Source organism: Carcharodon carcharias, chromosome 13, assembly GCF_017639515.1.
Source record: "Carcharodon carcharias isolate sCarCar2 chromosome 13, sCarCar2.pri, whole genome shotgun sequence".
In the NCBI taxonomy this organism is placed as follows: Eukaryota; Metazoa; Chordata; class Chondrichthyes; order Lamniformes; family Lamnidae; genus Carcharodon; species Carcharodon carcharias.
The window spans coordinates 85,849,914-85,872,296 of NC_054479.1; the positions used below are offsets into that span (position 1 = coordinate 85,849,914).

The 22,383-nt window shown below is 42.1% G+C and overlaps 1 protein-coding gene across 1 annotated transcript in view; it reads right to left on the reverse strand.

Annotated features, from left to right (window-relative positions):
• LOC121286468 (diphosphoinositol polyphosphate phosphohydrolase 2-like) overlaps nt 1-21,547 on the reverse strand; it is a 59,100-nt gene extending 37,553 nt beyond the window's left edge. The window contains exon 1 of the mRNA XM_041203594.1: nt 21,231-21,547. Within this exon, the coding sequence (XP_041059528.1) occupies nt 21,231-21,329 (99 nt within the window). The 5' untranslated portion in view covers nt 21,330-21,547. The remainder of the gene's footprint in view (nt 1-21,230) is intronic.
• Nucleotides 21,548-22,383: the final 836 nt, after the last annotated feature.

The window sequence follows — 22,383 nt, forward strand, 5'->3', positions numbered from 1 at the left end:
ATTGACTGCACTTCAAAAGTAATCTATTGGGTGTGAAGAAGCACCGATTCCCTGACACGAAAGAGAAATACCAACCCTTTTGAAAGAGGCACTGTTACATCCAAGTCACAAACTTGGTTGTACATTCCTTCATTGCCACCAGTTAATATTCTTAAGTTTCCGACCAAACACCTTTGTGGAAACACTATCATCCTAGGGGCTACAGTGGCTCAATGAGATGGCCAACCATTTTGGTGACAGAATGACCAGGGAAGAGCAACCAATAAATGCACAGTATTCAACATCAAACTAAACAAAAACATTAAAACAGTAAAGTGTTGACATCAGCTGTAGAATGGGCCAGGAATCAATAGCTTCACAAGAGTGCAATTCACATCAGGAAACACTTTAGTTATTCCGCGGGCTATGAATCACATTTTTGGGTGCCAGGTTCTGCAGATACGTGCTCATAAGCACGAACGCAGAGCTATCCCAAACTTGTCAACTTTGAAGTGGTTCAAGAAAATGAACCATTTATTTTATTTCTTCTGACATGTATTAAGATTGTACTTGAGCTAGAAATGCTCCAAAATGATTTGATTCATAATTCAATTTAGATCTACACAATTAGATCACATACAAGTTGACATCAATTCAGATACAGGAGATCACAATATTCCACGAACTGCCAATGCAGCCTCCCTAGTAATGCGGAATGAACTCCAGTCACTGGCCAAGCCTACTGCACCAATTGGTAACATTACGGTATAAAGTTCACTGTAAATTCCTACTTCAAACCCAAGTTGGCATCGTTCATGGCATGATCCAGCAATTATTGCTGTTCCTTAACACTTCCAATAGAATATATAGAGTTCATTATGAAGATTATCCATACAAGTATCATAGAAATATAGAAAATGGGGGCAGGTGGTGGTCATTCGGCCCTTCGAGCCAGCTCCACCATTCAATATAATGGCTGATCCTTTATCTCGATGCCATACTCCTGCTCTCTCCCCATACCCTTTGATGTCTTCAGAGTCTAGAAATCTATTTCCTTCTTAAATATATTTAGTGACTTGGCTTCCACAGCCTTTTCTGTTAGAGAATTCCACAGGTTATTCGCCTTCTGAACGAAGAAGTTTCTCCTCATCTCAGTCCTAAATAGCCTACCCCACACCCTGAGATTGTGACCCCTTGTTCTGGACCCCCCCACAGCTAAAAGGAAAGTCATCCCTGCAGCCAGTCTGTCCAGCCCTGTCAGGGTTTTATACATTTCAATGAGATCCCCTCTCATTCTTCTAAACTCCAGTGAGTACAGGCCTAGTTGGCCAAATCCGGTATCAAATACAAAAAAAATCCAGATCCTATAAACATGAATATGATCTTCCTTTACTTGTTGGAAGTGCACATTTTGCCTTTACTTCAATCAAAATTGTAAACTTGGCAAGTAGAGAATCTCCAACCATCTTAAAATGCCATAATTTTACAAAAATCAAAATGATAGAAGTCTGAAATACAAACTGAAAATGGTGAAAACACTCAGATCATGCAGCATCAATTGAGACTGAAAGAGTTAACATTAAGTTCAAAAGCAATTGTAATGCTGTTGAATGTCATGGGGAAAGTAGTTAACTCATGTTGGGGATGGTCATTGGCTGGCACTTAAGTGGCAAATAACATTCACGCCATACCTAAGCCCAAGCTTGAATGTTGTTCAATTCTTGCTGTTTTGAGATGAAGCAGGAAAGTAAGTTAATTGACTTGGGACCGAAAGCTCATTGTATTATTTAAAATAGATTTTCAGCTAATTTTGTCCACTATATCCCATAAACCAATACTGCAAGCAAAACAAGCCAGGTATGTGTTTCAAGACTGCCCAGATGACACCAAATTGGAGAAGTGAGCTAGGCATCTCAACGTCATGCTCCTTGAGCATTTGAACAATTAATATTGCCACAAACATAAGCTTAGTTCTTCACATCTCAAAAGGAAACATTACATAGCGTCAGTCACAGGATTAAACTTTGTAATTAAAAGAGCACAAGGAGTTTTGATTAGCAGTACAGATTTGAACAGAAAAATTGGCTTCTCAGTGTTGTTTAAAGTTGTAGATCAAGTAGCTTAGATTGTGAACCAAAGCAAGCCAAATAAAAGAGTATCCAACATTTCAAAATTATACGACATGATAATAAATGGATACCATAATTGAGAATACATTGGGGGCAGATGCAGTGCAAGCTTCACTGAAATCACTGGATCTAGTTTACACCATTAAAAATTTACAGTACAGAATGATGGAATGCATTCTACCCCAAAATCAAGGCACTGACCATAAATCACTTGTGGGAAGTGAATCATCCAATGGCTCCTGACCAAATATCCTATTTAGAGAATACTCTGTAAACAGTTGAAATAGCTTAACCTGTAATTTGAACCTGGCACATAACACAATTTTTTTTTTTTAAAAAAGTCTCTGGAGCAAATTGAAGTTAACATTTACATGACTGGAATTAGGTACAATATAAAAAAGTTACTCAAGTTCAAGCATTTTCAATCAATGTGCCAAGTGCCAATTTATCACTGGATAAAAAACACCACCTCCTCACTCCAGAGAATTGTAGCCTATCCAGGATTGCTCAAGCGGAGGGAAGGATAATTACCTCTTTAGATGTGCAATTCACCTTTATCTACTCTGAAATCTGGCAGCAGCTAGTGCTACCAATATTTTAGCACATACAGATATTCTTATTGTTATCAGGGGCCAAAGAACTCACCTCAGTTACAGCCAATGCCAGTGAGTGCTGAGGCCCAATAAAAGTCAGAATGTCAAAGTCCTAAGTGTCACTCAATGTTGGCACTTCCTTAGAACTGATCGCTTCCAAGGTAATTTTCAGACAGCCCGTACTGGGTGTAACTGGATTTCTTAAGCATCCCACTCTGTATAACAGTCGTTCCTCTATGACTATATTTTATGAACACTCAAAATTTCTCAACTCTTATCAAAAGTTGGTAAGAGATATTTTGTCATTAACAATCATAAAATGACTAGTGCATTTAGCATGTTCATGCAGGTATGCTGGCCCTGCTATAAAGGGCTTTGCTTTCTATACAGGCAATGTGGGAGTCCTTAATGTAGTACCAAGCACACAGGCATACAGCACCTGCTTCATTTAATATGGCAAGTGTCAAATGCGTAACTGCTGCTGTTCAAGCTTCAATTAGTTAAAAAAGGTCAGCTATCATGTTTGGAACAGTGTTGCAGAAAACAAGAAAACAAGTGTTAAGATGAGAAAGATCAGAAAAAAACTACTTTGTTTACAATTGTCGAATGCATGAGGTTTAAAATGTAATACCAATTATATTAGCAGCCATAAAAGTTATCAAAACAAGTGAAAAATAATTGCATGCCCACTGCACCACTATGGAGCAGAATAGCTCAGCTCAATGTACCCTCAAACCCATGCACACTAATTTACCATATGTATGATTATTGTGCAATCTTTCCCACCAGCAGCCAGAAAGACAATCTCTGATGCCACTGAACTTTAAAATGGGCAGATGAAGGGTAGGCCTCTCAGCAGCTGTGGTATGCAGAGAAAGACATGCAATCTGGACAATCTCCAAAGTAGTTTTCCATCAAAACTGTCGAGATCAAGCCAGCTGCAATGGCATTATACAGCAGCCTTAGTTCTGGTACAAGAAATCTCAGCAAAATGCCGTATAACAAGAGCATCATTTGGAGAATATTTGGAATATCACCTAGGCCAGTCCCTTGGGTATCACATTTGCCATCTAAAAACTAACAACTTGTTTTAGAACAATGCAACACAGTACCAGCAAGTTGTTCTACTGGTTTAACACTGTGCTCGGTCAAGTCATTCATAGGGAGCCACCACCCACAGTTTGCAGACTGCCTTGAACTCATTCAGCTTTAAAAATCTGAAAACATGGTTTTGCAACAATTGCAGCCAAACTACAAACAGTGTCAGAACAGACACCGTGAGCTAATATGTTGCCTTCTGCACGGTAAAAGGTTTTTGAAGGGGGCACAATGCGGCTTCACCAGAATACCAAGATAGTAAACCTGGCTCATATTCCTCTGAGTAGAAAAGATTGGTTTGGGGCAGTGGGGTTGGGGACAAGGGCAAGCAAATCAAGGTATTTCAAATAAATAGGTTCAATTGCTACAGAGAAGCTATTTCCTCAGAATCCAGAGCAAGGGGACACCATTTTAAAAATTAGAGCTATAACATTCAGAAGCAAAATACATTTCTTCACACAAAGTGTTGTGGAAATCAAGAATTAGGACCAGCAGCAGTTGAAATAGATCCTTTAGGTTCTTGCTCCCTGCCAATGCTAAGTTACCTTAACATTCCTTGTGCGACTGCTCCTAGGCCCCTTCTTTACCAATCCCTTCATGGTACTATAGCCACGGATCTTTCAGGTAAAGGAGAACACCCATTCCTCTACAGTGCTCCTCAACACTGCTACCATACCCTGGGACTTTCAAGTCCAACCAGATAAAGCCGTCCTTTCCTTCAATCATGCACTGTCCTTTCCAATCACTACAGTGCCCAGTAAGTGCCATAACCAGAGACTAGGTCTCCAGTCCTGACAGGCCATAGTACCTCTTCCCCAATGCTCCCAGACTCAAGCGAATTCATGGTGCTGTGAACCTCAGGATCCTTACCACACTGCTGCCAAACTCAAATACCTTCATTTATTTTCTGTTAAATCCAAGACACCTGCCTTCTTTTCTGTTACAATCCCAAATACTGTTAAATGAGTACCAATCTTCAACCTAATACATCTAGTGTACTGTGGGCCGTGTTAACATGAAAACTGAGTACATTGATAAAGAATGCATTATAAAAGCTGTGATTTACAGTTTTTAAATAGACGTCAAGTCGGAGGAATTAAATTACACTAGAACAGAATTTTGCTATTCAGTCACTGCTGAGTATCAGCTCTAATAACATTCAGTTATTAAAAACCACAGGCTCAGACTAGGAGGAAACCAACAGGAGAACCATTAATATCGAAACCTGGTGTACACAAGAGGGTCATCTAAGTCATTGCATATTGCCCCTGCTATTCAAATGGTGCCTTGAGATCTTTTAAACCCACTTGAAACTTAATCCATGTTAAACCATGTAACTACCACCACCTTCTCAAGGTGAATTAGGGATGAGCAACAAATGATGGCCTTGCTACTGACGCTCACATCCCACAATTGAATTTTTAAATAAAGCCATTTATCCCTTGAATTATTTTTCCTGATGTCCGTAAAAATATTACCCCTACCAGCTAGAAGTCCCACCTGCACCCCCTCAACCTGGTCATCATCTGTTTCTTTGTATAATCCCATGTCTCCATTTTAAATCCTGACATCAAATAGAGGCCCTTACCACATCAGCCCATCTATTAATTAACATTTCAAACAGATTCCATGGCTGGTTTGCAGATTTACCACAAATCTTTCCCACTGTTGATTAATTCATTATTCATTGCTCTATAATTGGCCTTGTACAAGTCAAAAACTTTGGTTTGTGACCTTTTGCTCCAGTAAAAACTTTCATATTATGGCCACTATTCCCAAGATGCTCCCATTCTACCAGGACACCATTTCAAGCTCACTGCTCATAAATGTATCAACTGTTCCATGTTTGCTTTAGGAAACTATCTTGAACGTATTCGGTATGGTAATTTGCTTCTCCGTTGTGCTTTGCTTCCAGTTTCTTGGCAAGTTGCGATTGCTGCAATTCGACCCTTATGGCCTTCTCAGGTGGTCTATAAATGATATCTTCCCAAATCCTTTGTTCCACACATTGATTCCAATGGAGATCTTTGCAATTTCATCCCCTCCCATTTCAGCAGCCTCTTCGTCTCCTTGTTTCAATTTTACAATCATTAACTTTTCTCAGAATGTGCAATTTTCTGCTATATTGTTTTTAAATTCCCTTCCTAGTTTTAAGTCTCCCCAACTGTTCCATTTTACACTCCCATAGAACACAGGTACCAGTTCATTTAAGGTGAAGCCATGCCACGTAATTTGAAACTGACTTCTGTGTCTTCACTTACACCATGCATCATTACATCAAATATACTTTGACCAACTACCTAGCTCAGGATATCGGTAGGAATCCTGACATCACGGCCCTTAAGGTCTTGAACAACCTACTCTCCTCATATTCATTTGTGCAAGGTCTCCATCCTACCATTCAGCATCTCAACATTTCCCCCTTCTCTATACTATGGTCATTGCTCCACTAAACATTTTCCCCTTTTATTTTGAGCAGCAAATACACCACCTGACATATTTTACTAGGGGCAATCATTGTGTAAAAGCCAGCTTTCACTTATGCAAAGTTATCCTTGAAATAATCTGTTACCAGTTTATGTGGCACTTAACATATAGACACTAGAAGGAATTCACTGGACAGTGATGCAGATTTTTCCCACTGGATTCATATGACTGAAGCCTACAGTACAAGTGCCCTTTTGATTGCATTTTTCAAATTAATGGAGCAACTAGATTTGCAGTGTTCAAAGTTAGCACTACATATATACATATCTGCTTACTCCTACTCAGTTCAGTGCATATCAAGAATATTAGGGAAATGAGGACTTCTCCCTTTTTATGGCATATTTTAAATCTCCTTCTCTGCTGTCCACGCACCCCCCCACCCCCCCCAACGTCCGTCCGTCCATCCGTCCATGAGAACGTGTGCAAACCAGTTGCAGACTTCAGTCCCTGCAGCTCAAATCAGCAGACAGTGAGGTTTACTTGTTATTTTTTCAGACCAATTAACTGAGCATTACTACTGGATGAGCAAACTGGACTTATAGTCATTCCAGCAGCATGGAAATAACAAATCAACAGCATCATGCACAGCAACAGTAAAGCCCATCAGCAAAATCCCAAAATAGAATTACACCCCCCCACCCCCTTCCACATTTCTAAAGAAACAAAATACATCACAAGGAGGAGAAATAATGAGTAACTACAGGGCAGTCACTTCACCTTTGGGGTTATGGTGACCCTTCTAACTTAAAGTTCACCCAAGTAGTTTGTCAGCTGAGCATTCTCTACTTGCCAAACAACTTTATCACTCACATATTGATTATTTGCACATTATAACCAAACTGTAAAAAATTCAATTATCTGGGCAAAAGTAACTGTTTGGTCACGATTGTTTTTTTATTTAAAAAGATCAATGTCAACTATTACAGAATTAAGCAAATTAAGCTTATGTTTTAAATGAGTAGTCTTAATATTTAAAATTCTTCATTTCAAAACACATGGGGCACGTTTACATTTCTTCTAAAACCACCTTTCTTCATTAATTGGCAGTTAATATTCCAACTTCAAGATCACCATGACATGAAATATTCCAAGTTTCATTGACCTCATTTAATTTATCAGATACCCTCCATATGCTACACTCTTACATCCCTGCAGCAATGTACAGTGCTTAGTTGAAAGTGATGCAAATAAGAGAGTCTTTCCTAACCTAATGCTGATCAGTCACGTATCTTTCAGTTCTGGGAGATACCATGCAAATTGTACAGCTCTACTGCATAATTCACCCTTCCCTCCTCCACCACTCTTGAGCACGTGCATCATTCTCCTGCACTGTAGCCAAATCAGGCTATTGCTCAACATCCAGTATTGGATGAGCAGAAATTTCCTCCAATTAAATATTGGAAAGATGGAAAGTTGGTTCCTGCTCCGAACTCCATTCCCTAGCTCCATCTCCACCCTTTCCATGGCAATTGTCCAAGACCAAACCAGACAGCTTGCAACCTTGGTGTCATATTACTGAAACATCAGTGTCGGCTGCATCTCAGTTGTAGCAATTTCAACTTGGAGTCACAAGTTTCTGGATTCAAGTCCCACTCCAAAGCGTCAGCACAAAACTCAAACCTGACACTCCAGTGCAGTGCTGAGGGAGTGCTGTACCATCAGAAGCGTTGTCCTTCGGATGGGACATTAAACCAAGACCCAACTGCCAGCTCGGATGGATGTAAAAGATCCTGTGGCAATAATTCAAAGAAAAGCAGGGGAGTTATCCCTAGTGAACTGACATATATTTATATTTGAATCAACAAAAAAAACATCATTGGTCTTTATGGGCACTTGCTGTGTACAAATTGGTTGCTCTGCTTCCATAAGTGACTGTAAAGCTTGTTGAGGTGTCCAGTGCTCCTGAAAAGTGCCATATAAAATATATTATATTTGACAGATCAGCTTCCAATATCATATCCCACCATCACTAACACTACCCATTTCAACCTCTGATATGTCACCTCACTTAACCCCTGCCTCAGCTCATCTGCTGCTGAAACCCTTATTCCTTTATTATTGCCAGACTTAACTATTCAACACACTCCTGGCTAGCCTCCCAAATACTACACTTCTGTTAACCTGTCATACAAAATGTGTGTCTTCACCCATCACCCGTGCTCACTGAGCTACACTGATTAAGCAACACAAAGTTTAAAATCCTCATTTCTTTTCAAATCCCTCCTTGACCTTGTGTCTTTGTCTCCTCCAACCCCATAAGACTCTATGCTCATCAAATTGTGGCCTCAAGGATCCTCGATTTTAATTACTCCACCACTGGTGCCTTTGCATTCAGCTGCCTAGGTGCTAAGCTCTGGAATTTCCTCCCTCAATCTGTCTGCCTCTTTCCTCCTTTAATACATTCCTTAAAAACTACCTCGGACAAAAGTTTAGGCCACCAGTCCAACGTTTGCTTATGTAGTTCAATGTCTAATTTTACTTTATAATGCTCCTGTGAAGAGACTTGTGATGTTTTACTACTTCTTAAAAAAGGTGCTATACAAATTGTTATTCGTCATTTATATAAATGACATAGATGACCAGTAAGTTTGCAGATGACACAACGATTGGCCGGGTGGTTAACAGTGAGGTTGAGTGTCTGGGCTACAGGAAGATATAGACGGCATGGTCAAATGGGCAGATAAATGGCAGATGGAATTTAACCCTGAAAAGTGTGAGGTGAAACGCTTAGGAAAGCGTAATTTGACAAGGAAGTATTCAATGAATGGCATGACACTAGGAGTTTCTGAGGAACAAAGAGACCTTGGCATGTGTGTCCATAGATCTCTCAAGGTGGAGGGGCATGTTAGTGAGGTGGTGAAAAAGGCATATGGGACACTTGCCTTTATCAATCGAGGCATAGATTACAAAAGTAGGGAGGGCATGTTGGAGTTGTATAGAACCTTGGTGAGGCCACAGCTAGAGTTGTGTGTGCAGTTCTGGTCACCACATTATAGGAAGGACACAATTGCACTGAAGTGGGTGCAGAGGAGATTCACCAGGATGTTGCCTGGGATGAAACATTTAAGTTATGAAGAGAGGTTGGATAGACTTGGGTTGTTTTGGTTGAAGCAGAGAAGACTGAGGGGCAACCCGATCGAGGTGTACAAGATTGAGGGGCATGGACAGGGTGGATAGGGAGCAGTTGTGCCCCTTAGTTGAAGGATCAGTCACAAGGGAGCATAAGTTCAAGGTGAGGGGCAGGAGGTTTAGGGGATGCGAGTAAAAACTTTTTTTTACCCAGAAGGTGGTGACGGTCTGGAATGCACTGCCTGGGAGGGTGGTGGAGGCGGGTTGCCTCACATCCTTTAAAAAGTACCTGGATGAGCACTTGGCACGTCATAACATTCAAGGCTGTGGGCCAAGTGCTGGTAAATAGGACTAGGTAGGTAGGTCAGGTGTTTCTCACATGTCAGTGCAGACTCGATGGGCCTCTTCTGCACTGTGATTGTGATAATTGATGGTAAATACAACTTTCAGACCTTGCTGCAACCAAATTTCCATCTAAATCAAAACCCAGGAAGTGAGCATTTTTGTTTTGAGAGCCAGATTTAAAAGTTATAACATTGGCTTTTTCGTTACTAATATGCTATCTTTTCCCAATCTAATCCCACTGCCTGACACCATCACTGCACTAAAATCAAGATTCATCACAATGATGCCTACTCAAATTCCCTTCCCATGACATCAAAACTGGAACTCTACCTCCCATAGACTTTTAAAAACTAGGCAAGATTGTCACCTGATCACTTCTTGTCCAATTATCGATCCTACATCAACTCCAAAGTACCCTATTACTGGCCGCCTTACTTCTCACTTTTTCCCCCCACCATGAGCAAGCACTCAAAAAGTCCAGTAGAGGATGCCAGAATTTCTGCTTTTCACACCAACATATTTTGATGTGAAATGATCAGCTCAGTGCCAAAATAAGAGTCTGGAATGCAAAAGTATCCAATGTTCAAGTTGATCACTTAAACTACCTTAACAAGGATGAAAAAAAATGTTACTCCCATTAATCTGGACTGGGTACAGATGCAGAATCTAGGAGGCAAGACAGCAATCTGTTAACTGCAACACTCTGTATTAGGTTTCAATGACTAATAAAAGCATTGGATTACTGCAAGCCATTCAAAAAAATGCACATTGTACAGCTAACATTAAGTCTGACCCCCACACCCCCCAGAAAACTGACTAAATTCAATATTACAAAAGCAAATCATTTAAATGATGTCATGTTGAATTTGTCTGGATTTATGCATGGTCTAAGATCTCTGTTGCATATTGTATCCAGCTACAACTTTGAGTGTTGCACCTGTAAGAGGCAGCTGCATTAAAATTGTGACTCATTTACTTTGTCACACATTAGTGGATTGCCAAATGAACTACAGTCAAATGCTAGCATAGTTCATAGTTTCAGCTATGGGGTGGTGCCACAGCAATCCTTTTGCCTGGAGAATGGCACACCTGTTTATAAAGGAAGCTTCACCTGGGACAGAAATCAGAATGGTTACAGCACAAAAGGCGGCCATACAGTCCATCTTATCTGTGCTGGCTCCCTGATGGAGCAATTCACCTAGTGCCACTCTCCAGACTTCTTCCCATAACCCTGCAGGTTCTTCCTTTTCAGATAATAAAAAAATTCCCTCTGGGGTGTCTCAATTGAACCTGCCTCCACCACATTCTCAGGCAGTAATCCCAGATCCTAACCACTTGCTGCGTGAAAGCATCTCATGAATCTTTTCTGCGCGCTCTCTAATGCCTTCACATCCTTCTTAAAGCTTGGTGTCCAGAACTGGATGCAATATTCCAGTTGAGGCTGAACCAGTGTTTTATACAGCAATATCAGGGAAACCAAAAAGAAACCAAGTGGTACACTGTGGTTTAAAGAGCGGTAGCTGTCCAAAGAATACTTTGCAGTAACGCAAGATAGCACAAAAAACCAAGTGTGGTCTGTCAGACAGCGGGATACAGGAAATGCAAAAGAATACAGATTTTCTCAAGGACATGTATCTATACAGATGGTTCAAATGCAACACTCAGCTACCTTGAAGAAATGTGCTAATGGGCCAGAATTTACTGTATGTCACACTTGCCCTTGCTTGATGAATTTCCATGAACTCTTGTACAGCAAATTGCTGTTAATGAGAAATCGAAATGGTGCAGGACCCTTACAGGATATCTGACACCTGTGTAAATAACTCTTTCCAGTACAAACCCATTTCCATCTGTTTTTCAAATGGAGTTACATTGTTTCATAGTTTGCCATTGTGAGATTTGAACTCTTGATAATCTTTTAAATAATCTTTTAAATAATTAACGTATCTTTGTAACTCTTTCAAGTACAAACACGTTTCCATCTGTTTCAGATGAAGTTACATTGTTTCATAGTTTGCCATTGTGAGATTTGAACTCTTGATACTCTTTTGAGTAAACCTGTTTCCATCTGTTTCAGATGAAGTTACATTGTTTCATAGTTTGCCATTGTGAGATTTGAACTCTTGATCTTAGGGTTACAAACCCAGTACCATAACCACTTGGCTATTTAGGCCAAGCGTAAATGATGTAACTCTTTTGAGTACAAACCCATTTCCATCTGTTTCAGATGAAATTACATTGTTTCATAGTTTGCCATTGTGAGATTTGATCTCTTGATACTCTTTTTGAGTAAACCTGTTTCCATCTGTTTCAGATGAAGTTACATTGTTTCATAGTTTGCCATTGTGAGATTTGAACTCTTGATCTTGGGGTTACAAACCCAGTACCATAACCACTTGGCCATTTAGGCCTAAAATGCTGAAGCCAGTTTGTAACTCTTTTGAGTACAAACACATTTCCATCTGTTTTTCAGATGAAGTTACATTGTTTCACCAGTGTGAGATTTGATCTCTTGATACTCTTTTGAGTAAACCTGTTTCCATCTGTTTCAGATGAAGTTACATTGTTTCATAGTTTGCCATTGTGAGATTTAAACTCTTGATACTCTTTTGAGTAAACCTGTTTCCATCTGTTTCAGATGAAGTTACATTGTTTCATAGTTTGCCATTGTGAGATTTGAACTCTTGATCTTGGGGTTACAAACCCAGTACCATAACCACTTGGCTATTCAGGCCAAGCCGACACCTGTGTAAATAGGCCAAGCAATTATGTGTCTCCTTAACTAGATCAAAGAATTGGAAATGAACAGTTCAAAAACTGAACCAAGAAGTCAAAATGAGAATAGGGCATTTAATGTACAGAAAACAAAATAATGAAGGAAAGAAAGATTGTACTGAATGAAAAAGAAAGCAAAAAAAAATAATTTAAAACTCCAACAATTATAAGCAAAAAATGGAGATTCTACACTTGTTAAAAAAAGGTGCTTTTAAGTGTCAGAGGCTGTCTGGCAGCAATTAAGACTTAAATGGATAAGTGCAACATCCTGCAGCATGTTTAGCTGATATCTACCATGCAAGTATAGAAGAACTTCACGATGTTCAGTAGGTTTGAGTGGGAAATCAGATGATGAGATGCAGCTTATGGAGAGGCAACTTCAGGTTTTCTGTGTTGAATTGCACATTTGTATTCACTTGAATTTGCTGTCCAATTTGCACATAAAAGCAAGTGCTGTTAGTCTCCCATTTTAAGAGCAGATTCTGACCTATTGTCTTCAGTGAGCAGAGGGCAAGCTGAAAGAGAACAATCTTATTGCACAAGCAGCAATATTGAGCAAATTACAACCGCACCTCAGGTTTCTCTCTCATTAATCAGAGATAGCATGCTATTCACACCCTCACTCCACCCCAGCAGTTTCTATCCACAACAGCACAAATATATACAAGGAAGCCAGATATGCACAATCCTTGCAGAGCAGAAAGTGATTCTTACGCTCCCTCAATGAATACTTGGGAGTTGAAGCCAACTACGCTGTCCTCAGATTTGGAATCCCCCACAGCCAAGCACTCCTGTTCTAACACAAGAACAAAAATACCTGGAAAAACTCAGCAGGTCTGACAGCATCCGCGGAGAGGGATACAGTTGACGTTTCGAACCCGTATGACCCTTCATCAGAACTAAAAGATCTAGAAATGAGATGAAATATAAGCTGGTAGAGGGGGATAGGACCGGAGGAGCTCGATAGGGGGCCAGTGATAGGTAGAGGCCAGGAAGAGACTGCCAAATATGTCATTGACAAAAGGACAAAGGGGTGTTGACGGTGGTGATATTATCTAAAGGATGTGCTAATGGGGACATTAGGTGAGGCAAGCAGGACAAGCTAGTGGCAGATGGCCCCAATGGGGGTGGGGTGGGGGGAAGGGATCGAAATGGGCTAAGAGATGAAGATGAAACAATATATTGAAATAAATTTTAAAATAGCTGGAAAAAGAAAAATATATTTGTTAATAAATTATAAATTATTGGAAAAAGGGGGATCGGAAAGGGGTGGGATGGAGGAAAGAGTTCATGATCTAAAATTGTTGAACTCAATATTCAGTCCGGAAGGCTGTAAAGTGCCTAGTCGGAAGATGAGGTGCTATTCCTCCAGTTTGCGTTGAGCTTCACTGGAACAATGCAGCGGGCCAAGGACAGACATGTGGGCATGAGAGCAGGGTGGAGTGTTGAAATGGCAAGCGACAGGGAGGTCTGGGTCATGCTTGCGGACAGACCGAAGGTGTTCTGCAAAGTGGTCACCCAGTCTGCGTTTGGTCGCTCCAATGTAGAGAAAACCTCATTGGGAGCAACGAATGCACGAGACTAAATTGAGGGAAGTGCAAGTGAAATGCTGCTTCACTTGAAAGGAGTGTTTGGGCCCTTGGACGGTGAGGAGAGGGGAAGTAAAGGGGCAGGTGTTGCACCTTCTGCGGTTGCATAGGAAGGTGCCGTGGGAGGGGGTTGAGGTGTAGGGGGTGATGGAGGAGTGGACCAGGGTGTCCCGGAGGGAAAGATCCCTGCAGAATGCCGCTGGAGGGGTGATGGGAAGATGTGTTTGGTGATGGCATCATGCTGGAGTTGGCGGAAATGCTGTTTTAAGCATTGCTCTGGTCATCAGAACATCTCGTGATATTGGGCTATAAAGCATATTCAGCTGAACAAACCACTTAGACAAAGGAATGATTTGGGCGATTGTAGCACAGCTTCTTCACTTGCTGATATCTCCCTCTCATTAACCACTCAGCTGATCAGACTAAACCAGTCTTCCTTCTTCCCCATTCTTCTCCACTTCACTTCTACCCTTCCTTTCCCGTCTCTTCACTCCTATTTGCCTCAGTGCTCCCCTTTGTCTTGGCCAATTAAATTTGTTTCCCACACTTCAACTTCCCTTGAAAGATTACATTTGATCTAGACCAAAATCTTACTTCTACACAAATTTCCTGAACAAAATCTTAATTCTTATGGTTAAGTTTGGCACTTTCTGCTGACCCACATGTATTTCAAATTCCTACACACATTTATAATGAAAACTAGCCATGTAAAAATTTACCATGCAGTCATTACACCCTCTTCAGTTGTGCATCGCCCAGGTAGTCAGCTCATGTTGTATATAAAACTTAAGCTTCAAACATCTCCAATTTGATATTTATATTGATATTGATATTTAACAAATCAAACTTCTACATAAAATAAGGGCAGAAATTATGACTTGAAATTAGGGACAAATTAACACCAGCATGCTCTGGTATAATTATTCACCCTCATGCTCCCATCGCTCTTTTTAATACCACCCACTTTGCTTGGTCTGGAACTGTGTGCAACACCACAGGAGGTTGGCCAATCCGATCCCCACCAGACCCAGGATTATGTTGGAAGAAAACTATTTACTCCAAGCCTCAGCTTCCACTTCATCTATTCAGCATGGTGACCATAAGACCATATTCTACAAGCCAAGTTTTTACCCACTCGCTTAACCTGTCTATATCCGTCTGTAGACTGTCATCCTCACCACCTGCCTTCCCACCTATTTATGCTCCACCCACAAACTTGGTGATACTACATTCACTTCCCTCATCCAAGTCATTAATATATATTGTAATTAATTGTGGCCCCAGACGTAGGATCAAAAGCAGGCCATTCAGCCATCGAGTCTGCTCTGTCTTTCAATGAGATCATGGCTGATCTGATAATCCTCAACTCCATTTTCCTGCCTTTTCCCCCATAACCATCGATTCCCTTACTGATTAAAAATTGGTCTCTCACAGCCTTGAATATACTTAACGACCCAACCCCTTTGGCCCTCTGAGGTAAAGAACTCCACAGAATGACTACCCTCAGAAGAAATTGCTCATCTCTGTTTTAAAACGGGCAATCCCTTACTCAGATTATGCCCTCTGGTCCTAGACTCTCCCACAAGGGGGAACAACCGTTCAGATCTACCCTATCAAGCTCCGTAAGAATCTTATGTTTCAATAAAGGTCTCCTCTCATTCCTCTAAACTCCAATGAGTACAGGTCCAACCTACTCAACCTCTCCTCATAAGAAAATCCCTCCATACCCAGCATCACCTGAGCAAACCTTCTCTGGACTGCCTCCAATGCCAGTATACCTTTCCTTAGATAAGGGGACCAAATCTGTTCATGGTATTCTCGTTGTGGTCTAAATAGTGCCTTGTATAGTTTTAGCAAGACTTCCATATTTTTATACTCCATTCCCTTTAAAATAAAGGTCAACATTCCATTTGCCTTCCCTATTACCTGAACTTGTATGCTAACTTGTGATTCATGCACAAGGAACCCAAAATCCCTCTATGCTGCAGCTTTCTCTATTTAAATAATATTCAGCTCCTCTGCTCTTCCTGCCAAAGCACATAACCTCACATTTTCCCATATTATATTCCATCTAAGTTTTTGCTCAATTAACCTGTCCATATCCCTCTGTAGATTCCTTGCATCATCCTCACCACTTGCCTTCCCACCTATTTTTGGGTCATCTGCAAACTTGGCGATAGTACATTCACTTCCCTCATCCAAGTCATTAATATATATTGTAATTAATTGTGGCCCCAGCACTCCACTACTTACAGGTTGTCATCCTGAAAATGCACACCCCCCCCCCACCATTTCCTATCTCTGTCTTCTATTAGTTAGCCAATCCTCTATTTGTTACTAATATACTACCCCCAAGACCATGGGCTTTCATCTTATTAAGTAGCCGTAACTGTGGTACCTTATCGAATAATATATTTGGATTTCCAAAAGGTATATCTACTAGTTCCCCTTTATCTATCCTACTTGTTACCTCCTTCAAAGAGTTCTAATAAACTTGTCAGGCATAATTTCCCCTTCATGAAGCCATGCTGACTCTGCTTGATTAGGTTACAAATTTCTAAATGCTCTGCTATTACATCCTTTATAATAGACTGTTAAGCTAATTGGCCTATATGGTAACCAGCCTACAGTTACCTGTTTTTTTTGTCTCCCTCCCTTTTTGTTACATTGGCAGTTTTCCAATCCTCTGGGATTTTCCCAGAATCTAAGGATTCTTGGAAGATTGCTAACAGTGCATCCATTATCTCTTTAGCTACTTCCTTTAATATCCTAGGAAGCAACCCATCAGATCCAGGGGACTTATCACCCTTTAGCCCCATTACAATAACAATCACTAGAGAAAGTACTTATTTCCTGCCCCTTGATTATTTAGTATTTTTGGAACACTATTAGTGTGTTCTACTGTGAAGACTGATGCAAAGTATTTATTCAACTCTTCTGCCATTTCCTGGTTCCCCATTATTATTTCCCCAGCCTCATTCTCTAAGGGGCCTATGTTCACTTTGGTCCCACTCTTCCCTCTTATATATTTAAAGAAGCTCTTACTGTTTGTTTTTGTATTACCCGCTAGTTTACCCTCAAAGTTTATTTTCTCCCTCCATTATTTTTTTGGTCATCTAGGCAGGATGAGTAGGGTGCCAGGTGATAGGGCTGCAAACAGATGGCAGGTTTCTGCCTCAGCATCAACTAACTGCTCCTTTTTACCTGCTCTAATCTGGGATAGCCCAGAGACTGAAGAGTTCCTTTGGAGTGCCAGCTAGAAATAAATGTTCAAATCTATAGACAAATGGTCACTGGTACAGGACCTCCAGTGCTGTAAGGTGGTTTAGTCAATTGTTTCAACCTCTGATCACCATTTAGCGACAAATACGTGCCGAAGCCTAGTTTACTTTGTGCCTCCCAGTAACCACAAAGATTAACTTCATGAGCTCCATCTTGTATTTGTTTTAATTCAATTTATGAAATGAGGAGGTTGTCCAATAATGAGGGACTAAGCAAATAGGGCTCTCTGCCAAAGAGGCGAGAGGAAATGAGGGGAGATCTCATTGAGACATATTAGATTTTGAGGGTGATTGACTGGGGTAGTTACTGGCTGTGCTGCAGAGTTTCAAACTAGGAGTCACAACCTCAGGATCAGGTGTCAGCCCTTTAGGACTACAGGTAATAAGAACTTTTTTTCGCAGAGTATTGCAATTCTTATGGAATTTTTTACCCTGATGGCTATGAATGCTCAGACAATGAGATAGATTTCTGAGCACCAAGGGAAACAAGGGGTTTTTGCAGGGGGCCGGTGGTGGAGGAATAGGCAGGAAAGTGGAGTTAATATAGAAGTTCAGCTATTGTTTTATTGAATGGTGATTGAGCATATGGTCTATGCTTGCTCCTATGTTCTAATTAGTGTTGCTTTTTTTCATTTATACCTAGGGTTAAACCCAGGAGCAACTTACCAATGTGGTACTTATTCCCTGAACCACCTCCCCCCCCCAACTTCCTGGCAAAGAGGGGGAAAACTTCACCTTTGGTGCCAAATTCAGCAAAGAATGGATTTAAAAACCGATGGCTGATCAGGCTGCATGACCTGTTCAGTCTTTCTATACAGTGAAAGAATTCACAACAATCTTAGCCACCATTTCAAGAAAAGCATTGGGTTCAGTCTCAACTTTAGTTCCCAATTGATTTGAGCTCATGCACACTAGGCACAAACTGACAGTCTGAGAAGTTGTAAAGGCTGGTATCTACAGGGTGCTGAAGTTGATGCACAAGACTATGGATGGAGTTTGAGATTTATTGTTAGTAAAAACGGATTTACTCTGTTACTTTCTGATCACATATATGAGAATTGGTTCCAAAATCATGCTACTTCATTCACCTTCAAGCTAACTTTTACAAAAAGAGTGGTGAAAACAACAGTAAACTTGCTCTTTCGTTGGAACTCCTCGACCATGTTGTTGCCTCTAACAGAGACACCTTCCACAGCTGTTGGGACTGGTGTTGTGCTCCATGGAGCATCTACCCCAAGTAAGCTTTCTTCCTCTTCTGACACAAAGTCTGAGCTGACTGTACAACCTTAACCACCAGTCAGCAGGTACTGCTGAAAAGCAGCAAAGACCGGGTTTCACCCCCTCACTTAGACCCACCTAAACTATCAGAATGACACTTTGGGAAACTGGATTCCCAGCTTCAAACTAGACCAAAGGAGGAAGAACAAAACAACTTAAGTTACTTTTTGTTTTAAGTGAGAACAGATCAAGGAAGGCAAAATTAATTGCAAGTTGAAATAAAAATAAAAGAAAAAGAACAAGGGGCATTATAACTGTTGAAGCTGTGGGTTTTACTTGAATGAGTTTGTTACAGTAATAATCCATATTTGTGTAGCTCTTTAATTACTGCTTAAGTTTTATGAAAAGCAATTCCTCCAGGAAGACTAGACATTTTCCTGGGCGAGTCAGTAATCTAAAAGTTTATATACCTTTAGATAAAAGTCCAAGGAACAAGTCCCAAAATCTTATCTTCTATTATTACAGAGCAACTGTTTTTGTGAAGCTTCATAATCCTTTATGAATTTACATGATTAAATTAACCTGCTGGTAACAAGGTCAACTGACAGGTTTCACTAAACAGAAAACACACTTTGTACTCCTGGAATACCAATGCATAAAATACACACCACTAGGTGTTGACATTCATGTAAACTTCAATGATTCTTTCCAGCAATTCTTCACTGAGGCCTACAGCTCAACTGTTCACACTTTGAAGGGTATGGTTAACAACAGGATTGCCAACAGGTTAAGAAACTGAACTAATTAACCATTCCTGAGTAAGGGTAATTCAGTGTCACTGTATGCATGAAGTTTATCCAGCTACTGAAATGGGCAGCAGCAGGAAATAATAATTAGAATGTATCTCCAAAAAAATTGCATATATCCAGGGGTTGTGAAGTTGACACTGGCTTTAGACACTACACCTTAAAGCAGCCCAATTTCCAATGTTGATACACTGGGAGCCAGATCCCACCCAACATTCCCCTGACACCCCCAACAGAAATAAATAGACCAGTCACAAGGGACATTGTGTAACTTACCACCAATGCTATTGCATGAACTCTTGCACTCCAGTGTGCTACAACAAATCTAGAATCACTACTTGTAATTCAATCAGGCACCTACTGGTCACATCTGCCCACAGTTACTATCTTTGTCCACAGTTACTGCCTTTGACTCAAAAATTAGTAATTACTTTGCAGATCATGTGCTCAATAACATGCTTAGATTAACAATCAGCTACCAATAACTTGAACCCTAACCATATTTGAAAAACACAACATACACCGAATACAAGAAATTACATGTAAGAAGAGTACTTTCCAAGTAAAGTTCACATTGATATACTTCACAAACTCATGCTTTCCAAATGTAGCCCAGACAGATTTTATCAGTTGACATCAATGGGGAAATCAACCACCCTAGCTTCTAAATCCCAAGTTCAGCACTCATAGCCAAGTGGGTACCAGCCGAGACTGGAATTCAAGAGTACTAAATCTTGATTTATAGGCAAGTACTGCAGTCAGTATCTGCAATAAGGAGATTTCTCATCATTCCCTAAGCATCTCAGACAGAAGAGACAAACTGGCAAGTCAAGTCTCTTCTTGTATCATCTTCAAACATTTCCTTCATTGGACAGTGGGGGCAAAGAGAAAACAGATTATTTCCCCTGACCCATAACCCAGTGTCCATGTAGCGTCTATTCAACATTGAAATAACCTGACCGTGACAGTTCCCTCTAAATGTTGCGGTTAAGGAATCAACATTCATATTCTAAAAATGCTGCACAATAGCTTCCCACATTACTATCGCCTATTCTTCCCAACAACCCTACTTTATCGATGGCAATCGCTAAACAGCTATAGAAACGGTAGACATCGATGCCACAATTCAAAGTCTGCATGAGAAGGCAGAACATCGTTCGGATGCTGTTTTGTTTCCTCCCAACGGAAATCTAGTAAAAATTAACGAGAGCTCAAGCCCCGTCTTGCAGATCTGTTATACACACATAAATAACACACTCGTCTCGGGATGCTATGAACCATTTAACCACACGTAATAAATTTACAACAAAATTCCAAGAGAACCCTTCGATCCAACAACTCGCGGATTTATCGACAGCGGGAACCCATTCTTCAGAGGGCAACAGGCTCTCAAAACAAAGCAGGGCAGGGGAGGCATTAAAAAGTGCTACGAATATTTTATGTGGTGGACTGGGGGGAGCCGCTCGAAACTTAAGATCCAAATACTGAGACCGAGGGAGGGCGGAGGCCACGGGGGAAAGGTTTGGCTTCTGTGCTTTGTATTAAAGCCGTCCTTTAGGCAAATGGCTGGACACGAGCCCGAATTGGATGGTGGTTGGGAAAGGAAGGAAAGAGACGGGGTTTTGTGAGAGGAGAAAAGAGGGTTTAAGGGGGGTGGGGGGGAAGAAGGAAGAAAAAGGGGGAAAGAAGGGGGTTTAAGGGCGGATTAAAGGGAGGGGAGAAGGGGATTAAAGGGAGAAGGGGTTTAAGGAGGCGGAACCACTAAGCGGTGAAAACGGAAGGGGGACCGGAGAAGAGCGGGGGACAGGGATCCCCGGAACAGACCAGCCGGTGAGGCCGCAACAAGGCGGGAAATCCTCACCTCTTCCTCACACTCGTTCTTGAAGCAGAGACACGCCGCCCGCTTCTTGTAGCCCTCGCCATCGTAGGTGCGTGTCTGGTTGTGCTTAATCTTCATCATCTGGCTCGAGGCGCGCGGGCAACCGCCGCCGACAATCCGAAGAGGAGAGAGAGAGAAGATGGGTCGATAATATATGTAACTAATATATTTCTCAATACAGGCGACAAACGGTCTCCATCCAGCCTCTCGGACTCTCTGCTGCTCCGCCGGTTTCTCTTATTTAAATACAGCCGCATTCACACCGCACGTTGCGGCCATTTTGGACGCTGGGGCGGGAGGGCGCATGCGCATCGCTGCCTGGGAATTGGAGTTCACCCCACCCCCAACTCCTCAAAATCCTTTCCAGCACACCCCTTCCTACTTCCCCCACCCCCTTCCCTCCCTTCCCCACTTCTCTTCCCCTTCTCCTTCCCACACTCCTTTACCCCCACCCCCTTCCCCCTTTTCCCTTACCCCTTTACCCCCTTCTCCCTTACCCCTTTACCCCCCTTCTCCCTTTCCCCACACCCCTTTCCCCCCACACCCCTACCCCCAACCCCCTTTCCTCCCTTCCCCCCTCCCTTCCCCCTTCCCCCTCCCTTCCCCCTTCCCCCTCCCTTCCCCCCTCCCTTCCACCCTCCCTTCCCCATCCCTTCCCCCCCTTCCCCCCACTCCCTTCCCCCCACTCCCTTCCACCCCCTTCCCCCACTCCCTTCCCCCTTCCCCCTCCCTTCCCCCTTCCCCCTCCCCCTTCCCCCCTTCCCTTCCCCCTCCCCCTTCCCCCCTTCCCTTCCCCCTCCCCCTTCCCCCCTTCCCTTCCCCCTCCCCCTTCCCCCCTTCCCTTCCCCCTCCCTTCACCCCTTTCCCTTTCCTTCCCCCCTCCCTTCCCCCTCCCTTCACCCCTTCCCCTTCCCTTCCCCTTCCCCCCTCCCCTTCCCCCTCCCTTCACCCCTTTCCCTTTCCTTCCCCCCTCCCTTCCTCCTCCCCCCTCCCTTCCCCCTCCCCCTCCCCCTCCCCCTCCCCCTCCCTTCCCCGCTTCCCCCTCCCTTCCCCGCTTCCCCCTCCCTTCCCCTTCCCCCTCCCCTTCCCCCACTTCCCCCCCTCCCTCCACTTCCCCCCCTCCCTTCCACCCCTT